Consider the following 20,160-nt stretch of genomic DNA (forward strand, 5'->3'; position numbering starts at 1 on the left):
AATAACACCATATGGGAGTCTGCCAAACATAAAACAGGTTTGAGCTCCTAGAATTCTTTTTTTTTTTTTTTTAATTAGTAACTTCTGGAATTCTTGTGTCCTGAATCTTCCCAGGTCAGGACACAGCATACTCCAATATCTGCCTGCTTCATGTGGCAGCTGCCTCTGATGCTGTGTCTTCTACAGGGTGACTTTATTTATTTTTTTGATACTGGGAATTGAACCTAAAGGCACTTTATCACTGAGCCACATCCCCAGCTCTTTTTGAGACAGAGTCTCACTAACTGCTTAGGGCCTCAGTTAGTTGCTGAGGCTGCCCTTTAACTTGGCAATCTTCCTGCCTCAGCCTCCTGAGCTGCTGGGATTACAGGTGTGCCCCACAGGGTATCAATACAAACACACTTTTTGGATTTAGGGCCCACTGAGATAATTGAAGATGATCTCATCTCAAGATCTTTAATCATATCTATAAAGACCCTTTTTCCAAAGAATGTCACATTTGCAGGCTAAAGGCATGGACCTGGACATGTCTTTATGAGGGCCACTATTTAGTCCACCGTCAGTGTAGTGGAACTAGAGTGGATGCACAGAATGTCCTCAGTATGTCTTCTCAGCTTTTCCCTCTCCTTCCTCCAGAGTTGAATGATTCCCTCACCTGAGCTCACAGTAGGCTCTGTTCTCTCCCTTAAGCACAGTCACAATGGCAGCATCTTCAAACATACCGGTCACCAACTGCCTCCACCAGGCATTATGATGTTCTATTCTCATCACCTGGGGTCTCACAGTGATACTGATGACTATGGGATTCTCTTTTAGTATGAACTGTACCTCATTCACTTGAGACAGTGTAACCATATGTTGTCACCAGTTTCCACGGGACCTGAGCATAAGATACAGTCTGATCCAAACTCTTAATTTTTCTCCATCCAAGATCTTCAAGTTGTTCCTGCCTGGTCTAAGCCCAGCATTTTCCCATTCTTAGAATTCTTAGAATATCAGAGCTGGAGGGGAGCTTAGAACCCTGACAATCCCCTGGTGCTTGGCTTGGGGCCCAGATTCCTGAGAATCCAAAATGGTAGTTTCTCTCTTAACATTTTGTTTCCTACTACGAAATGTATTTTCTAATTATAAATAAGGCATGCTCAAAGCTGAATACTTGGAAGGTGAAGAGGGAATTTTTAAAATAACTCTATTAGTCCCATTTGTACCTTGAATCTTAGTGATTCACTGTCTGGAACAGGTTAGGTACATAATACATCTTTGTCCAAATTATCTTCACTCTGATCACACAGAGATTAAAAACACAATTAGCAAAATGCAAGTTCATAACCCACTTGAATCAAATGTATGAAATATGATATGTCAAGAGCTATGTAATGTTTTGAACAACTAATAATAAAAAAATAAAAATAAAAAAAAGAAATTAAAAAAAACACAATTAGCTTTTGATTATTTAGTCTTCCTTTTATATGTTACACAGTTTTATAGCCTGCTTTTTCCCCTCAACAATATACTTATAATGAGTGTTTTCTTTTTTATTATTTTTATGTGGTGCTGAGGATCGAACCCAGTGCCTCACATGTGCAAGGCAAGTGCTCTACCACTGAGCTACGACCCCAGCCTCTTAAACATCATTTTTAATGTTTTCATATTATTCCTTCAAATAGCTGGGGGATTTTTTGTTTGTTTGTTTTGTTGTTGTTGTTTTGGTAGCACTGGGGATTGAACCCAGGGGCTCCTTACCATTGAGCTACATCCCTACACTTTTTTATTTTGAGGTTCTCACTAAGTTGTTGAGCCTAGCCTCAAACTTGTAATCTTCCTGCCTCAGCCTCCTAAATAGCTGGGATTATAGGAATAAGCTACTGCACCTGGCTGTACCATAATTTTTCTAACCAGTTCTTTACCATTGGACATTTTAGGTGGTTTCCAGTTTTCTGTTGTTACAAACACTGTGCCAGACATTCAGGCACATATATTTGTCTACATGGTCATTAGGATGCATTTAGGAACCACTAGTCTGATACACTCTGGAGGCTGAGGCAAGAGGATCACAAGTTCAAGGCTCTGGGCAACTTAGCGAGGCCCTGTCTCAAAATCAAAAATAAAGAGGTTGGAAATAGCTCAGTGGTAAAGCACCCTATGGTTCAATACCTAGTACCCCCACAAAAAAAGAGCTGATACATACATACTAACAAAATGGCATTGCCAATTTACCACATGGCTATTTCCAGTTTTTCAAAAGACTAAATTAGGAAAATTGGGTACATTTATTAGTTTTTAAGTTTTTTTTTAACTTTGTTGTTTTGTGTTTTACCTTCCTCTATTTTCATAGATTTAAATTGTTCCACTTATTTTTTAGGAATTATTGCTCTTTTAAATTAGGAAACACTCTATTTTCTTTTTTAGTTGTAGTTGGACACAATACCTTTATTTTATTTATTTTTATGTGGTGCTGAGGGTCAAACCCAGGGCCTCGAATGTGCTAGGCAAGCGCTCTACCACTGAGCCACAACCCCAGCCCCTACATTTATTATTATCATTACTATTTTTTTTATTCCAGCACCAACCATTTTAATCATTTTTCGGCATTTGAGGCCCCAAACATAATTAACATAAACAAGCCATCCTCGTTACACCCTGATAAACACCTGGCCCACAAAACACAAATGTATAATACAATAATTATAACACTAAATCTTGTATCATTACTCTTTTTGTACCGAATTGAACCCAGGGCCTTGTACTTGGCAGGCAAGTACTCTACAGCTAAGCTACATCCCAGCTGTTTTTTAAATAAGTTTTATTTTGAGACAGTGTCTTAGGAAATTGCCTAGGCTGGCAGGAATTCACAGAGATCCTCCTGCCTCACCCTCAGGCCTCAAGCCCTGCTGGTACACCTTATTATTTTTTAAAAGTATTTGTTTTTTAGTTGTAGGTGGACACACATATCTTTATTTCATTTTTATGAGGTGCTGAGGATCGAACCCAGTGCTTCACGAGTGCTAGGCAAGCACTCTACCAGTGAGCCACAACCCCAGCCCAGTACACCTTATTTTATCTATTTATTTTTTGTGTGCTGAGGATCAAACCCAGGGCCTCATGCATGCTAGCCAAGCACTTTTAACACTGAGCCGCATCCCAGCCCAGGAACATTTTATGTTTATTTTTTATTTTATAGGTACTGGGGATTGAACCCAGGAGCATTTTATCACTGAGATACATCCCTCGCCCTCTTTTTATTTATTTATTTATTTTATTTTTTTATTTTGAAACAGGGTCTCTCTTAGTTGCTGACGCTGGCCTTAAATTTGCCACACTCCTGCCTCAGATTCCACAGCTGCTGGCATTACAGGCATGGGCCACCACACCCGACCAAGTACATTTCATTTTTGGTAAGGCAGCAAAGACCCATCAACTCAAAGTTTTTGCCCTGGGTCAAAATTACAGCAAATCAGAACTACCACTTAATTGACATCCTCATCAGAAGCTAGTGAGCTGTCAGGCTTTGGACCAGTAGGAAATGAATAAAACAATAACTTAAAATCTGTAAACTTGTTTGTTCAGAGGCCAGAAAGGTGTTGAAAACATTGGGAATGACTGAACCCCTTCTGTAGACTGGCATGGGCCCAGGACAGAATACATACCGTAATGATTGTCCCATTCCCAATTCTACAAATAAGACACTGAGGATAGCCTGGCAGGGTGGCGCCCACCTGTGATCCCAGGGACTCAGGCTGAGACAGGAGGATCCTGAGTTCAAAGCCAGCCTTAGCAAAAGCAAGGTGCTAAGCAACTCAGACTATGTCTCTAAATAAAAACTAGGGCTGGGGATGTCGCTCAGTGGTCGAGTGTCCCTGAGATTAGTCCCAGGTACCCAAAGGGGGTTAAAATAAGACATGAGGCTCTGCCAGTGGTTGCACCTATTGAGTGTCCTGACTCCAAATCCAGCTGCTGCCCCAACTTAGTGCGGACACCTCCGCCACAGTCCACGCCCACCTACGGGGTTGCCCTTGTGTTGGGGTGACCACAGGAAAAGGAGAGCCGAGGCGAGCCGATAGCCATCGCGCATGCTCCGTCCTGCGAGCTCCTCCCCTATCCCACCCGGGCCCCGCCCTGGGAGCGGTTGGAATTTGAATCTCCGGCGGGCTGCCCCCGGAAGCATCAAACCCTCGGACAGTAATGGAGATCCCAGATCCCAGCTCGCGGTGCCCGGTGCGGGAGCAGCGTGCTCGATGGGAGCGGAAACGCGCCTGCACCGCCCGGGAGCTGCTCGAGACCGAGCGGCGTTACCAGGAACAACTAGGGCTGGTGGCCACGGTGCGGGCCCGGAGCAGCCTCCTCGTGTGGGGTTGGGAGCCCAGGGTGTGGGAAGGTCTTTGCTAGGTGATGACCCCGAGTATGGTGGGTCTTGGATTCTGCATATAGGGGGACAGGCAAGCGTCTGTCTGGCTGAAGCTTGCATTGGCCTATTCCTCCCGACACCTGTATTCGCTCCTTCCACAGTACTTCTTGGGGATCCTGAAAGCCAAGGGGACTCTACGACCACCCGAGCGCCAGGCCCTATTTGGGTCCTGGGAGCTCATCCACGGCGCCAGCCAGTGAGTGGAAGGGGCGCGAGAAGAGGGAGGGCCATAACTTCTGGCAAGGAGCTCTGTCTTGAGTCAGAGCGAATCAAGTCTGCCAATTTTCTCACCTGTGGCCTTGGCCCAATTCCTTAACCTGCCAGGCTCTCCATCTGTAAAATGGGTTAATAGCACTACCTCGGGGTAGAATTATGAGAATTAAGTGAGGGAGTCCTTGAGTAGTTCTTGGGCTTCCCTTTTACTGCCTTTGCCCACACAGAATGCTGCTTCCCTACCTGGAAGAAGGACACTGGGGACAGGGGCTGGAAGGCTTCTGCCACCACCTGGAGCTCTACACCCAATTTGCAGCTAATGCGGAGAGGTCCCAGACCACCCTACAGGTAACTGGAGATGACCTCAAATCCATCCCTTTTCCCTAGTGTCTAGCTTGCCCCTCACATTTTTCTCTTCATCTAGAAACCAAACTTCATTCACATAATCCCTACATTTATAGAGCTCTGGGTGCTTAGCCTGTGCTGAGTTTCCCCTAGGGAGACCAAGTTTCTCTCAGGAGCACAGAGCACACAGTTACTGAAGGCTGGAGTTTGTACATAGATGAATGCAATATAAGGAGTGGCTTCTCTTGTTGCCAATTATTTTCCCCTCACTCTAGGAACAACTAAAGAAAAACAAGCGTTTTCGGAGGTTTGTGCACCTTCAGGAAGGTCGCCCTGAGTTTGGGGGACTTAAGCTTCAAGACCTGCTTCCTCTGCCTCTGCAGCGGCTGCAGCAGTGAGTGAACTCCCCTCAACTCCAACCAAGTCTCTTTGAGACTATATAACTGCTGTCCTCAGTTTTGGGGGATGTCATGGGGTCTATCCCAACCTACTGGCTCTCTCCTGAGCCAGATTTCTTCTATTTTACAAGAGTACATGTGAACACACAAGTACCCATAGTCTGAGACTGTGTAACCCTGTAAAGTGAGTGGGGCTGCAATAGGGTCTGAGGCAAGTTATCTGGAGAAGTTTGTTGAAATGAGTGGCCAACCTACACTAGAATCTCTGTCCCTGGGAATGGGTTAAGGGTTCATAGGTTGTCTGCAGCATCCTTCTAGGTTTGATTAACTTTCATATCCTGACCTGGCCTTCCAGACTGTGGCCTGCCTTTGACTCTTCAGTGTGGAATTGAAGCGGGCCAAATGGTGTGAGCCCAGGTTCCAAGTCCCAGATGAAAGAAGGGGATACAGTAGCCAGAAGCAGATCTTTCCTGGACCTGCAACTGAAGAATATATGGGGGCTGATTGTGTGTCAAGCAGAGGCAAAGGGAATTTTGCCTGGCTCTACTTCCCCTTGTAGACTTACACTGTTAATTCCAGGTATGAGAATCTGGTTGTTGCTTTGGCTGAAAATACAGGTCCCAATAGTCCTGACCATCAACAGCTCACACGTAAGTTCTTGCTCCTTTTCAGCTCAGGCAGGAGGCTGGCTCTTGTATCCTTTTCTGGTTCTGATTTCCAACAATGTATGTCCCTAGCTTCCACTAATATATCCTTATTGCCCTGCCTTTTCTTCAAGAAGTTAAACCCTGACCCAGGTCCCCTCCAGCATAGCCTGTCTTTCACCTGTACCAATCAGTCACCCAAAGTAAAAAGTGTGTGAGCATTGAGGTTGAAGGTGTTATATTCTAGGGGCTGCCCGGCTGATAAGTGAGACTGCCCAGAGAGTCCACAGCATTGGTCAGAAACAGAAGAATGAGCAGCACCTCCGGCGAATCCAGGCTCTGCTCAGTGGACGCCAGGCAAAGGGACTTACTTCAGGTAGATTTACTTTTTCATCTCAATCCTCAAATCCTTCTTGCCTATCATCTCTTCCTCTATAGAACCCATGCATGCCCCTCAAACTCTACCTCTTTCCTCCTATTCCCATGGATCCTGGAGCTGCACCAAAATAACAGCTCTCCCATCCCCCAGGACGCTGGTTCCTACGCCAGGGGTGGCTGTTGGTGGTGCCTTCCAGTGGGGAACCTCGGCCTCGCATGTTCTTCCTCTTCTCCGATGTGCTCCTCATGGCCAAGCCTCGATCCCCGTTGCACCTGCTGCAGAGTGGCACCTTTGCCTGTAAAGCCCTCTATCCTATGGCCCAGTGTCAACTCTGCAGGGTCTTTGGCCACTCAGGAGGCCCTTGTGGTGGACTGCTCAGCGTAAGTAATAGCAGGAACCCTAGATCCAAAATATATCTCAAACACTATTGGGCCTGTTTTTCTCCTTCACCTGGGTCCCTTTTCATAATAATGAGAGGATATGAGAAATACCTGGGGCTTAAGCCTCATAGTTCTCAGTCCTAAATCACCTCAATGGAATAGCAAGGGCTTCAGCCTGGACCTGAGCCATGCACTAAGAGGTGGTCTCTCCCTAGTTGTCCTTCCCCCGTGAGAAGCTACTGCTTATGTCCACAGACCAGGAGGAGCTATCACACTGGTACCACAGTCTGACTTTGGCTATCAGGTAAGTTGTGTTGTGTCTTTATCAAGAAGAGTGCTGTGACAAGACCCAGGACTGAAATGAGCAGGATCACAGGTCTAATCCTACCTCATTCCTATATCTCCTGGGACCTCCTCCAACCCTGCAGGTGGCTGTGTCTAAATGGAGTGCTCATGTTAGTACCTGAACTGTTTTTTCTCCACAGCAGCCAGAAGAACTAGAGGAATCTTACAAACTCAAAACTCAGAATAATTCAGAGATAGGTCAGAGCCAGAAGTATAAAGGAATCTTCTTCAGCACTAAAAGTACAGAACCCTTCTTGGTTTGACAGGGATCATTTCAAGAATCAGGAACCCAGGCTGGGGACATGGTGGCTGGTGCTTATAATCCTAGCAACTCGAGAGGATCACAAGTTCAAGTCCAGCATGGGCAATTTAGCAAGAGACCCTGTCTCAAAAAATTAAAAGGACTGGGGATGTAGCTCTGTGGTACACTGTCCCTGGGTCCAGTCCCCAGTACTGCAGACAAAAATCAGGAAATCAGCTAACAACCTCAGCTGAACTAGACCCTCCAACACAGATGAGGGGATTTGGGGCTGGTAAGCTCATGCCCTCTATGGGTATGCAGCTTTGTTAAGGGTGGCTGTTTTTATGTTGTATATAGTTTTCTATAATTTATTTTCCCACTGGATTTTAATAAATGTTTTTGGAAAGATTCTTCTGTCTCACCTATGAAAAAAGGGATTTGGGGGGGCGGGGGCCTGGAGGTTGGCATGCTGGTAGCCTCAGGAATACAAGGAAAAGAACTGGAGCTCCCTCTGTCTTCTCTGCTCTCACTCTGGAAGGCAGTGTCTTTTGTCCTAATAAGGGAAGCTTTTCAAGGAGGCCTGAGGCACCTAGTATGGGTGTATGACCAACGGGGAGAGAAAAAAGTGCACAGAAGCAGACTTATTTTACTAAAGGATAGACTTTATTTTACTAAACCTTCAGCTGTTGTCCTTTCTTCCTGGCTGGAGCTATATCTGGATTCCTTTGTCACAGTCTTACTGTATCTTCTCCTTAGCCCCTGCTCTACTTCCCAGGAAGTCTCTGTGCTCCAATTTATGGGTTCTTCCCAGTCCTGACTGTCACCAGCCTCTTCATCCTCCTCTGTTCTTAAATCCTCAGTAGAAGGTATGCCAGCCTCTGTGAAAGGAAAGATCAGCATGTTCCAATTTCAGAGACTATCTCCCCATCACCAGACTCAGTTCTCAACCCTTTACCTGGTTCTGGGACCTCCACACCTTTATCTGGTTTGCAGTCTTGTAGAAGCTGGTGGATGGTCTGTAGCTTCATGTTCAGAAGCTCCCGCTGGGCTCCAACCAAAGTAGTCACACTGCAGAAATACTCACTCAGGGGCTGCCCAAACTGTCTCCATTACTCCCACCTGCCACAAATTCTTACCGCTCAAAAAGGGGGTCCAGCTGGGACATTAGATTGTTCAGGTGCTGCTCTGTCTGGGTCAGCTGTTGTGTCAACTGGGCCAGATGCCTCTCTGAGGGTTAGGGAGAAAAGGGGAGCAAAGTTAAGTAACCATTCTGCTGTCCCAGTCTCCTCATCATCACCACCAAGGACAGACTTATGCTTAACCCACCTGACTGCAATGATTCCTCCTTGTCTTTCTCCTCTTGGAAAACTGCAGCATCATCTTTGCCCTGTAGGGGGAGAAGAAAAGGGCAATATAGTAGCAACAAAGTTCTGCTCTAGCACCTAAGTCTCCCATAACTAGTAAGGACAGGAGAATTTGCAGTTGAAAGCTATTGTTAATGTTTGTTTTCCTCGGTTGTAAATGAACGCTTTATTTTATTGTGGTGCTGAGGATCAAACCCAGTGCCTCACATGTGCTAGGCAAGCACTTTACCACTGAGCCACAAGCCCAGTCCCAGCTATTGGGTTTTTAACCTTAGAGAATCTCATTTCTAGTCCAGGTTCTTACCCGAGACATGAAGCAACCTATCAGTATGCCCCCTATATACTCTATCTGTGGAACTATCTCCAGGAATAAGCAAACCTCTCCAGTTTGATAAAGCTTTGGTTATCAGTTCATACACAAAGTCAAAAATTTTTCCTTTGTGTATCCATAATGCTGACAAAAGCCTTCCAAATAATGTCTGTATTTTCAACATGATAGGAATCTGAAGACAATGGTTGCACTCCTGCCTCCTTCCCATCTTTTCTGGTATAAAATCTTAAATCTTTTGTGTCAGTGCTCCATTCACATGTTTTTCTCCAGTTGTTTTACTAAGCATGTAGTGCAGATGGAGCACAATAACTTGTTCAGTGTACTGATTTGGGAAGTGGGTTGCCACATAACACAATGAACTTAATAGTCAACTGTAATGCCTCTTTTATAGGTGCTGGTTCTAAGTTGTTTCCTCCTCACTGTACTTGGGCCCAAGAATAAAACTCATTAATCTATCCTTGTTAATTTTTTTTTTAGTTGTAGACGGACACAATACCTTTATTTTATTTATTGTTATGTGGTGCTGAGGACCAAACCCAGTACCTCACACATGCAAGGCAAACGCTCCACCCACTGCACTACAATCCCAGCCTCAAAACTTATTAAATTTTATCATTAAATTCATATCCTCATCCTTGCCTGTCAAGTATACTTGGGATGATTACTAGCTAACTCTTCTAGTTTCATATAATCTCCAAACTGGTTCAGCCCTGTTTCCTTTATTATCATTATTATTATTATTATTTGTTCAAAACATTACGAAGCTCTCGACATATAGCCCTGTTTCCTAATGGCAAGTGAGTGATAGGATCAGGACTAAAGATACAGCCCTGGGTGGTACTACTGTCCATTTCAACAGTTTAAATCCACCAAAATGTACTGTCAGCTCATATTTCAGGGCCTCATTCCCAAGGAGAACCTGAGACTGCTTGATGTCTTGAACTCTGAACACACTGGGGCTGCAGCAATCAACTGCTGCCAAAGCTGGATCCTCACCAGGAACTGCACTTTCGTAGTACACACAGCAGCTGGGTTCAAATCCCAGCTCCACTATTTACTTAGTGATCGCTCTTCATTGGATTGTGGAAGAAGTAAATGTGACGGTCTTCATTTACAATTTACCAGGAGCCCTTCTTATCCATTACCTGTCTGATCCTTCGAACCCTATAACGTGGGAGAAAGCCAAGAAACTACTAACTTCAATTTATAGACAGAAGGGAAGCGGAGTCCTGTTTTTGATACTATAGCGCCCCCACAGGAAATTCAGGCCCTGGAAAGCCCCACCCACTGCCGTCCCGCACCTGCAAACACTTGTACAGCACAAAAGCCACGACAGCTGCAGTGTACAGAGCCCCCAAAGGCAGCGCGCCAGCCCGGGCCCGCTCGCGCTGGTCTTTGGGCGGCGATCGCCGCCGGGGTTCGGAGGCCCCAAGGTTGACCTGGGCGCGGTGTCCTGCGGAGGGAGAGAAGAGACTCGTCGGCAGAGCGAGGGCTCCTCCCTTGCAGTCCCAGCCTCCCTCCAGCAGCCCTCCCCGGTACCTGGGTGTGTTCCGAAGTCGGAGCTGGGGGGCTCTCCGAAAACCCCAAGCAGCGCAGATATAAGCATCAGCCCCAGGACACCTGAGGACGAAACCGCGCCGGCCATTGCTGGCCCACAGGCGGGCAAGCTGGGTGCCCAGACTGCGCGTTGCCCTCCCTCCCTAGTGCGCAGGCGCGCACGCGACCCGAGCGGATCCCGCGCGCCGGATCCCCCAGTGAGGCCACTCCCAATCGTGTGGGGCGTGACCATAGGATATTTGCATAAGACCAACTCCTGGCTTTCTTAAGTTAGTTCATTTTCCACTGATTTAGGTATCCTATTAGTCAAAATGCTCCCAGAAACCTAAACTCTTAAAAAAAAGTTATGCTTGAAAATCCTTTCTTTTATATCCCGCATTTCCAATTTCCTCACCCTAATCAAAAGATTAAGTTTCTCCTAGAGCTATAAAGCGCCACAGAGCACAGCAGAAGTCGCAGTTCGTGCTGAAGGCCTGTTTCCTAGGCTACAAACGAGGGACTACGTTCCTTACCTTTCCGCCTAGGGGAAAGTCCCCGGACCTCCGGCAGAGAGTGCCACGTGCGCTCGCACGTAGACCTTCCCGCCAGTTACTGACTTATCCGCCAAGAAGTGATCCCGCCGCGTGCGACGGGGGAGCTGAGCGGCGTGTGGCGTGGGCGTCATCCGTCATCTCTCCTAGTAACGCAGGCAGTGCGTGCTTTCGCGCACCAACCGCACGGGGCTCATTCTCAGCTCGGCTGCTTTTTGTGCATTGGTCTTACCCAAAATATGGACTACTAAAAAGTTTCCACTGACTACTAAAAGGTTTTGGTAGCACTTCTCTGTGCCACTTTTTGCAGTTCCCTCTTTCTGACAGCCTCCCACTCTGCCCTCTGCCAGATGTAGAGGCCTTTCGTTAACAGGCACCATTTATTGTCTACCCTGCTACAAACGCTATGAAGTCTGCCTGGAGTAGAATCCCGACTCATTAACTCGAGAGCAGGTGACTTGAGCCAAGTTACTTAGTATCTCTCCGTGCCTCAGTTTCCACTCTGAGGAATGGAGATAGTAATATGCATGCACCTCAAGGGTTTGTATGATGATTAAATGGGAAAATCTAAGTAAAGAGTTTAGGACTGTGCCTAGCTATTAGTGATTTTAAACCTTGGCCGCTACTACTATAAATCAGGCAGTTGAAATGATACTAACTCCCGGGTATTCCATGGTCCTTTCCTTGCCACAAAGTTGACTTCTACACATCCTTCAGTTCTCAGCTCAAGTGTGTTCCTTCCCTGCGTTCAGAACCCTTAACAGTTTCTAATTTATTCCTCGGTGCAACAATTTTACTTTCTTCAGTACCACTAGAATGTTAATCCCACAAGAGCAGGAACCTCGTCTCTATTTATTTCCCTTTTTTATCCCAATGCCTAGCCCAGCACCTGGCACTAACAGGCATTCAATGAATCATTCAATGAAATCAATGAATGTTCACAACCATGCCTCAAAAATATAATTAGGCTATTTTAAAGAATAAAGAAGCTGGGAGCATGGGTGCACGCCTGCAGTCTTCCAGCGGACTCAGGAGACTGAGGCAGGAAGATCACATGTTGGAGGCTTCAGCAATTTGGTGAGACTCTGTCTCAAAATTTAAAAATAAATAAAAATTGAGAAGGGGTGGGGACGTTAAGTCAGTGATAGAGCACCCCAAGGTTCAATCTCTATTACAAAGGGGTGGGAGATGAAGAAACTATGGATTCAGAAATTTAAGTCAACTATGAATCAGGTAAGAAGAGGCAAAGTAGAGATTCCAACCCTTTCTGCCTATCTCCATACCACTTGCCTCACCACTGCTCACCCTTCTGCCTTCCACTTTTTCAGACAGAACGGTGTTCCACTCTGTATTCCACATTGCCTTTTAACTTTCTGGGATACACAAGGCCATCTTCCCAACTAGACCAAAAGTTCTTTGAAGAAAGAGACATGTTCCTTTCACGTTTCTATCTCCAGAGCTTGGCATATGGCAGACAATAGGTATATATGTGTCAAATAAATAAATGAAATATGGGTGTATCTTCTTGTTTTTCCAAAAGGGACAGGGCAGGGCAGGGAGAGACCTACACCCTGGGAAATAGAGTCTAATTGATTACCTGGAGGCAGCCTCGGTAGGAGAGTAAGGAAGTCCAAACCTTTAATATAAGTGGGTTGGCTCAGTTGATCTAAATAGCCAGTTGAGACCAGTTATGATGAGATATAAATGAGTGCCGGATGACTGTGAACTACATCTGTAGCCCTAAAGGAAACATTTTTAAAATGATTCATTTGAACCTTTAGGAACTCAGGTCCACTGTTGCTGGATCTTTTGATTCTTTCAAAAGAATTAACCAATCAGGATTTTAAAATTGGAATTTTAAATTTAAAAAAAAATTGAAAATTATCAATTTTGATAAGGAGTCAATGGTATAGTATATTTTACACTCAAATGAATTTGTTTTTTGTACTGGGGACTAAACCAGGGGTGCTTTATGACAGAGCTACAGCCCTAGTGCTTTTTATTTTTTATTTCTGAGACAGAGTCTCATTAAGCTGCCCAGAATGCCTCAGCCTCCCAGGTCCCTAGAATTACAGAAATGTGCCATCATGCCTAGCTTCAAGTGGATCTCTGTTTTTGTTTTTGTTTTGTACTGGGGATTTAACCCAGGGGCACTTAAACACTAAGCCACATCCCCAGCCCTTTTAATTTTTTATTTGAGACAGGGTCTTGCTAAATTCCTTAGGACCTCACTAAATTGCTGAGGCTGGCTTTGAACTTGCAATTCTTCTGCCTCAGCCTCCTGAGCTGCTGGGATTATAGGTGTGTACCCACACCCAGCTCAAATGAATCATTTAAAAAATGTTTCCTCTAGGGCTACAGATGTAGTTCACTGATAGAGCACTTGCCAAGTATGTGCAAGGCCTCGAATTCAATACCCAGTACCAAAAAAAAAAAAAAAAAAAAAAAAATTCTCTGTGACAAAATTACTTTCAATGTGATTCTGCAATCTTTGTAATGTTTTGAACAACCAATAAAAAAAAAGGTATCATATTACAAATTTAAAAAAATTACTTTCAGTAATTTTCATAAAATGAAACAAATAATAAGGGCCAGAAAAGAAATGCAGATAGGGCTGGGGTGGTGGCTCAACGGTAGAGCACTCCCCTAGCACATGGGAGGCCCTGGGTTTGATCCTCAACACCACATATAAATAAAAAGAAAGGTATTTTGTGAAACACAACTAAAAAATAAATATTTTTAAAAAAGTGAACATTTTTTATTATTGAACTCCACATATAATCAGATCAGTATAAAATAGATATAGTTAACAATTTTAAATCAAATAAATATTACAGGACAAGAAATGACAATGAGTTCATAATTCTTTTTCTTTCTTTTTTTTTTTTTTTTTTGGTGTGTGTGGTACTAGGGATTGAACCATCCAGGGGCACTTAACCTCTGAGCCACATTCCCCAACCCTTTTTTAATTTTTATTTTAAGACAGGTTCTCATTAAATTGCTGAGTCTGGCTTGAACTTGCAATCAACCTCCCCAATTGCTGGGATTGCAGGCATGTACCACCACTCCTAGTTTATATCCACATATTGATCTGTTAGAATGCTGAATAGTGTCATGATTTCTTTTTTTGATTCTTTGGCAAATTTGTCAAAAGTGATCTTATTTGTGTTCAATAGAAGTATAACCAGATTTGTTGACTTTCACTGAAGTTGATTAAAATAACTTTAATTAAATATTATTTCCAAAAGTTCTTTTCATGTGAGGCAACAGATATACAAATAGGAAAATCTTAAACATAGGAATAAATTTGGCAAAGACTCACGAAAGTCTCATTTCACAGTGAATTCCAGAAAATTTAAATACCACATAAATAAAACCTCAACAAGTCACCTAGAATGAGAGAATTACAAGAACTCAAGTTTCTTCGATTTTACAATCAGGGTGCTATAGTTGTTTATTTTGTTTATTTATTTATTTATTTGTTCTGAGGATTGAATCCAGGTCTTCAAGCATAAGAAGCACATGCTTTACCACTGAGTTACCTGTCAGCCTCTCATTATTTATTTTATTTATTTTTAAATCAATATATTTATTTTCAGATGGTGTGTTCGCCATGTTTTCCAGATTGCCTCAAACTCCTAGCTGAAGTGATCTGCCTGTCTAAGACTTCTGAGGAGCTGGAACTACAGGCATGTGCCACTAAGCTCAGCTCATTGTTTATTTTAAACACAGAAATATGTAGCTATCTTTGGGGCTGGAGACAGACATTGCACTCAAAGCAAATTTGAACAATTCCAAACTGTTAAGAACTTATTCTAGATTTAAACACACATAGACAAGTCAGCTTGTGTCAAGGGCTATTGCATAAGTGAAAATTCTCTGGATTTTTGGGCGAGGTGGCCAATGCCTGTAATCCCAGTGACTCAGGAGCCTGAGGCAGGAGGATTGCAATTTCAAGGCCAGCCTCAGCAAATTAGTGAGGCCCTAGGCAATTTAATGAGACTGTCTCAAAAAACTAAAAATGTGGACTGGGGTAGTGGCTCAGTGGTAGAGCGCTTGCCTTCATGCATGGGGCACTGGGTTTGATCCTCAGCACCACACAAATAAATAAAATAAAGGTATTGTGGGCTGGGGATGTGGCTCAAGCGGTAGCGAGCTCGTCTGGCATGCGTGCGGCCCGGGTTCGATCCTCAGCACCACATACCAACAAAGATGTTGTGTCTGCTGAGAACTAAAAAAATAAATATTAAAAATTCTCTTCTCTCTCTCTCACTCTCTCTTTAAAAAAAAAAAAAAGGTATTGTGTCCTAAAACTAAAAAAAAATGCTGGGGACTTAGCTCAGTGGTTATGTGACCTGGGGTTCGATGGCGGGGATGGGGAGTGGGGGTGGGGTACCTGGGGGTATAAACTTCCAGGTATATTACAATGTTTTTTAAAAATGTGCCTATTTGGAGCAAAACAATATGCTTATTTGAAGCTTATATAGCATTAAAACTTATCAGTGACTACAACAATTTAGAATAAGATTTTCAAAATATTTTTTGTGAAGAGTATTTTGTCATTGACATTTTTTAAAATTGTTGAAATATGGTGATAACAAATAAAAAGACAGCTGAATTTTATTTTATTTTATTTTTTAAGGCCTATACAGACAATACACTCCCTGTCTGCAACAAAAGGACAGGACGGACTTCTCTATTTATTCCTAGCCTTGGCAGGCCACTGTAGTTTAAATATAAATTTAAATTTATATTCAGGGTTGGCACTCCCTCAAAATGAACAAGTGCACTCAGCGGCTGTGGAGCACGCCTGTAATCCCAGCAGCTCCAGAGGCTGAGACAGGAGGTACAGGAGTTCAAAGCCAGCCTCAGCAAAAAGTGAGGCACTAAGCAACTCAGTGAGACCCTGTCTCTAAATAAAATACAAACTAGAGCTGGGGATGTGGCTCAGTGGATGAGTGTCCCTGAGTTCAATTCCTGGTACCAAAAAGAAAAAAGAACAAGTGCAAAGACTGAGATCAATTTGCTAGAACAGTCCTGGTTCAGAAATTCCTTTAATACAATTAAATGAAATGAGAGTTCTTAGGAACAGTTTGGATGAAATGGGTCAAATGGATCCAGAGTGGATCACACCTATAATCCCAGCAATTTGGGAAGTTGAGGCAAGAGGATCACCAAGGTTGAGAACAGCCTGAGCATCTTGTCTCAAAATAAAAATAAATAAGTCTGGGGATACAGCTCAGTGGTAAAGTACCCTAGGTTCAATCACTAATACCAAAAAAAAAAAAAAGTTTGGGGTTGGAACCTAACTTCCTTATTCTCCCCCCACTATAATAGTAATAATAACAATGACAATAATTATATATTTTTTTCAGGTTGCTAGGAATGGAACCCAGGGCCTCATGCAAATATTTTCTCTCAGTCAACCTTAGACTGTGATGAGACTGCAGGCACCCCCAGGCCACTGCGCTTGACAGCATGCTCATTAAGGAATACATTCTCATCCATTCATGACTCAGAGTTAGATAGAACAAGTGGACATAATGTGGCAGGTGGGGTGGGGGCTCCTGTCCTTTTTGGTCATGTCTCATGCCACTTCTGCCCCTTGGTCCTTATGGGCTCACCTACACATGGCACAGAACACTTGGGCCTGCAGGTGTTCTTGGGTGAAGAGGACTCAGCCTGAGTGTGGAGGGAGCTCAGGAACTGCAGAGTGGTGCAGGTGCAGGCACAGGGCGGGGTCTTTGTTCTTTCGAGATCATCCTTCCCCTCCCCCTTCCTTCCCGGAAACCAGCAACTTTGCCACCCTCAGTACTGGGGATGTTGAGCTGTGGGGGCCAGACCCAGGGAGGGATGGGAGTAAGGGGGGCTGTGGCAGCTGTCCAGCCATGAGCTGGGCTGGCCAGCTCAGGGCAGTGTGTTTATGGACCCAACTCTCACATCAGCAGTCATGAGCAGAAGTGACAACTGCACGGATCTACTAGCATTGGGTGAGCTGGGCGGGGCAGGGGTTTCTGGGGGAGGGGTCATGTGGCTCCATGTCCCACTTGCTTGCAAAGGTAGAGATAGGTGGCTGGGCAGTAACAACCCCCACAACCCCAACCCTGTCATATCCACAGGAATCCCTTCCATAACCCAGGCCTGGGGACTGTGGACCCTCTTAGGAGCTGTGACACTGATGCTTCTCATCTCACTGGCTGCACTGTTGTCCCAGTGGACCAGTGGCCGGAGCAAGAGCCAGCCTGGGCAGGGACGGTGAGTGGGGGACAAAAGGGATGGGTTAACTTAGAGTTCCTCCTTACCAAGGAGTCCCGCTTATCCCCCCAATTCTGTGTTGCAGTTCTGGAGGGTCTGTGGAAGAGGTCCCCCTGTATGGGAACTTGCACTATCTACAGACAGGTAGGGTGCTTCGGAGGAGGGACAGGCACAGGGGCCAGGTCCCGGTGGGTGGGTCGGGGGTATGTAGAAGGAGGAACAAGAAGCTGACCAGAGTTCTGTTCCCTGCCCAAGGACGGCTGTCTCAAGAGCCAGGACCAGACCAGCAGGATCCATCCCCGGGAGGTCCTGCCAGGGTGAGTCAGATGGTGCTGAAGAAGAAGGGAGGGAAGGACATGGGGGTCTTTTCCAAGGGTTCAGTGAACTCTGACAGCCTTCATTTCCAGGCTGCAGAGGAGGTGATGTGCTACACCAGCCTGCAGCTGCGGCCTCCTCAGGGCCGGATCACCAGTCCTGTGACCCCCATCAAGTACTCAGAGGTGGTGCTGGACTCCGAGTCAAAGCCCCAGGCTGCCAGCCCTGAGCCAGAGCTCTATGCCTCAGTGTGTGCCCAGACACGCAGAGCCCGGGCTTCCTTCCCAGATCAGGCCTATGCCAACAGCCAGCCTGCACCCAGCTGAGGAGGAGGGCCTGGAGCAGCGGCCCATGCACTGCCACCTCCTTGTCGCAAGGACTCTTGCTGCCCTGCCAGGGGCATGCCTGTTTTCCAACCACACCCAAGGACTGCCAGCTATTACCCAGTCACAGGTGGTGACCTACCCAGAATTTCCTATCTGAGCGGTGAGAGAGACATCTCAGGGTGTGGTAGGCCCAAGGCTTCCTGAGAATAGAGGAAACAAAGACAGTGGCCCCCTCCCCACTTCTTTTTTCTATTTGTTCTTCTCAGCCCTCACACTCCCAGGTTGTCACCTCTTTCTCCTTCCAGAGTTCAACCAGATTCCCCTCAATCCCCTCCCTCACAGCCTACCCTGCACCTCAGTGTCTCCTCAGGCACAGGAAGTGGGTACCGTGGCAGGTCTAAGCACCTGAGAGGATGTGGGTAAGAATCATTTTTGGGAGTTCATAGGCTGGAAGGGTCCTAGGACCTATGACCTGAGGGATCCAAACCTGGCTTCTAACCTGAGAATCCTGACAGGACAATATTGTCTCTATGCTGCTGTCTCTGTTGTATTTTGAAATAAAACTTTTCAAAAAGTGTTTCGATTTTTACCTAGAAGGCTACAAACAACAGGCCCCACAAGGGTGGAGGTGTGTGCTGCCATCCACACAGATCATTTCTGGGGATTCCTAGCTGCAGAAGAAGGACCAAGAGGGACTCCAGAAGTAGGTGCTAGGGATAGAGGGCTGGAGCTCAGCTCCTCAGCTGCTCTTGCTGCTGCTAGAACATTCCCAGGATTTGCACTCAGGGCCAGCCCATTGTCCCTGGGTCAGCAAGCTCACCGGCCCCATGACCTCTGTAACTGCTACCGCCTGCTTACAATCTGCTGGCATAGCTCCTCCATCAGTTCCCCTATCAATCCCCTCATGCCTCATGAGTTACCTATACCCCTATTGTACACTTCTTCTGGCCTTTTCTTCATCACTATGGCAACAGTTCACTCCATCCTATTCTACTTCAATTTCTCAGTTGTCACTTATGGTCCTGGCAACAGCTTTGCCTGTTTCATTTTAATCCCTATCTAATATGCCCTACCTCTCCACCCATCATCTGCTTTATTCTTAACTCTAGCTTCCTGTACTATATAGCATGCCACAATAGGCAGGTTAGCATTGACATTAGAACCGTGGGCTTCAGAGCCTGACCATCTGAGGTCAACGTCTAATTCTACCCCTGCCACCACCAACTGTGTGTTCTTGAGCAACTGAGCCTCAGTCTCATTCATTCCCGCCCCCCCCCCACTCTTTCTCTTTGCAGTACTGAGGATCAAACCTAGGGCTTCACGCATGGTAGGCCCGAGCCCTTTTATTTTTTTATTTTGAGGCACAGTCTTTCTGATTCTCTTATATGCCTTACCAAGTTTCTGAGGTTGGCCTAGAACTTTTGATCCTCCTGGCTCAGCCTCCTGAGTGGTTGATATTACAAGTGTGTGTCACCATGCCTTACCCAGCCCCTTTCTTTTTGAAAATTTTATATTGAGACAGGGTCTTGCTAAATTGCTCACGTTAGCCTTGAACTTGTGATCCTCCTGCCTCAACCTCCTGAGTAGCAGGAACTACAGGTGTGTACCACTGTGCCCAGACTGAGTTCAGGTTTTCAAGATGAAGAGGATATTGATGTCTATTTTTATTTGGGGGGGGGGGTGTACTAGGGATTGAACTCAGGGGCACTCAACCACTGAGCCACATCCCCAGCCCTATTTTGTTTTTTATTTAGAGACAGGGTCTCACTGAGTTGCTTAGCACCTCTCAGTTGCTGAGGCTGGCTTTGAACCAGTGATTCTCTTGTTTCAGCCTCAGGAGCTGCTGGGATTACAGGCGGGTGCTACCACGCCCAGGCTTAATGTTTATTTTTAAAAGGATGTTGTGTGACTTAAATGAATTACCAAATGTAAAGCACGGAGAAACGAGTGCTCAATAATTATTAAAATAAGAGAAAAATAGAATACTCTGGAGGAGCTTATAGTTGAAACTATAAGCAGAAACATAATGCGTAGTATGAATCACAACAGAAGAGCAGAGGGAACCATATGGCAAAGGGCTTCTTTGGAGGAGCTGATGGAAATTCATCCACCAGGGCTGGAGGGATATGAAA

The 20,160-nt window shown here is 45.3% G+C and overlaps 2 protein-coding genes across 5 annotated transcripts; one reads left to right on the forward strand and one right to left on the reverse strand.

The window, feature by feature from the left end:
* Positions 1 to 4,109: 4,109 nt before the first annotated feature.
* On the forward strand, positions 4,110 to 18,528 carry ARHGEF39 (Rho guanine nucleotide exchange factor 39). Of its 3 annotated transcripts, XM_081279856.1 has the most exons (12): positions 4,110 to 4,320; positions 4,507 to 4,601; positions 4,846 to 4,966; positions 5,239 to 5,357; positions 5,941 to 6,011; positions 6,253 to 6,381; positions 6,535 to 6,764; positions 6,980 to 7,068; positions 17,252 to 17,387; positions 17,473 to 17,531; positions 17,643 to 17,704; positions 17,795 to 18,528. In XM_081279856.1, exons 1-12 carry the CDS (start codon positions 4,183 to 4,185, stop codon positions 17,929 to 17,931), a joined length of 1,386 nt encoding a protein of 461 aa, XP_081135982.1. In that variant the 5' UTR covers positions 4,110 to 4,182; the 3' UTR covers positions 17,932 to 18,528. The 3 variants fall into 3 exon arrangements, with proteins under 3 accessions (XP_081135982.1, XP_081135983.1, XP_081135984.1); XM_081279857.1 differs by lacking the exons at positions 17,252 to 17,387; positions 17,473 to 17,531; positions 17,643 to 17,704; positions 17,795 to 18,528 and adding an exon at positions 7,250 to 7,708; XM_081279858.1 differs by lacking the exons at positions 17,252 to 17,387; positions 17,473 to 17,531; positions 17,643 to 17,704; positions 17,795 to 18,528 and adding an exon at positions 7,253 to 7,708.
* Positions 7,992 to 10,767, reverse strand: CCDC107 (coiled-coil domain containing 107). Of its 2 annotated transcripts, none has more exons than XM_081281730.1 (6): positions 10,585 to 10,767; positions 10,347 to 10,498; positions 8,677 to 8,737; positions 8,487 to 8,577; positions 8,327 to 8,418; positions 7,992 to 8,228 (listed from the first exon to the last, which is right to left on the reverse strand). In XM_081281730.1, the coding sequence occupies exons 1-6, from the start codon at positions 10,688 to 10,690 to the stop codon at positions 8,014 to 8,016; spliced, it is 717 nt and encodes a 238-aa protein (XP_081137856.1). In that variant the 5' UTR covers positions 10,691 to 10,767; the 3' UTR covers positions 7,992 to 8,013. The 2 variants fall into 2 exon arrangements, with proteins under 2 accessions (XP_081137856.1, XP_081137855.1); XM_081281729.1 differs by having other exon boundaries at positions 8,306 to 8,418; positions 10,585 to 10,766.
* Positions 18,529 to 20,160: the final 1,632 nt, after the last annotated feature.

Source organism: Spermophilus citellus (assembly GCF_964194105.1).
Source record: "Spermophilus citellus genome assembly, chromosome: 2".
Classification (NCBI taxonomy): Eukaryota; Metazoa; Chordata; class Mammalia; order Rodentia; family Sciuridae; genus Spermophilus; species Spermophilus citellus.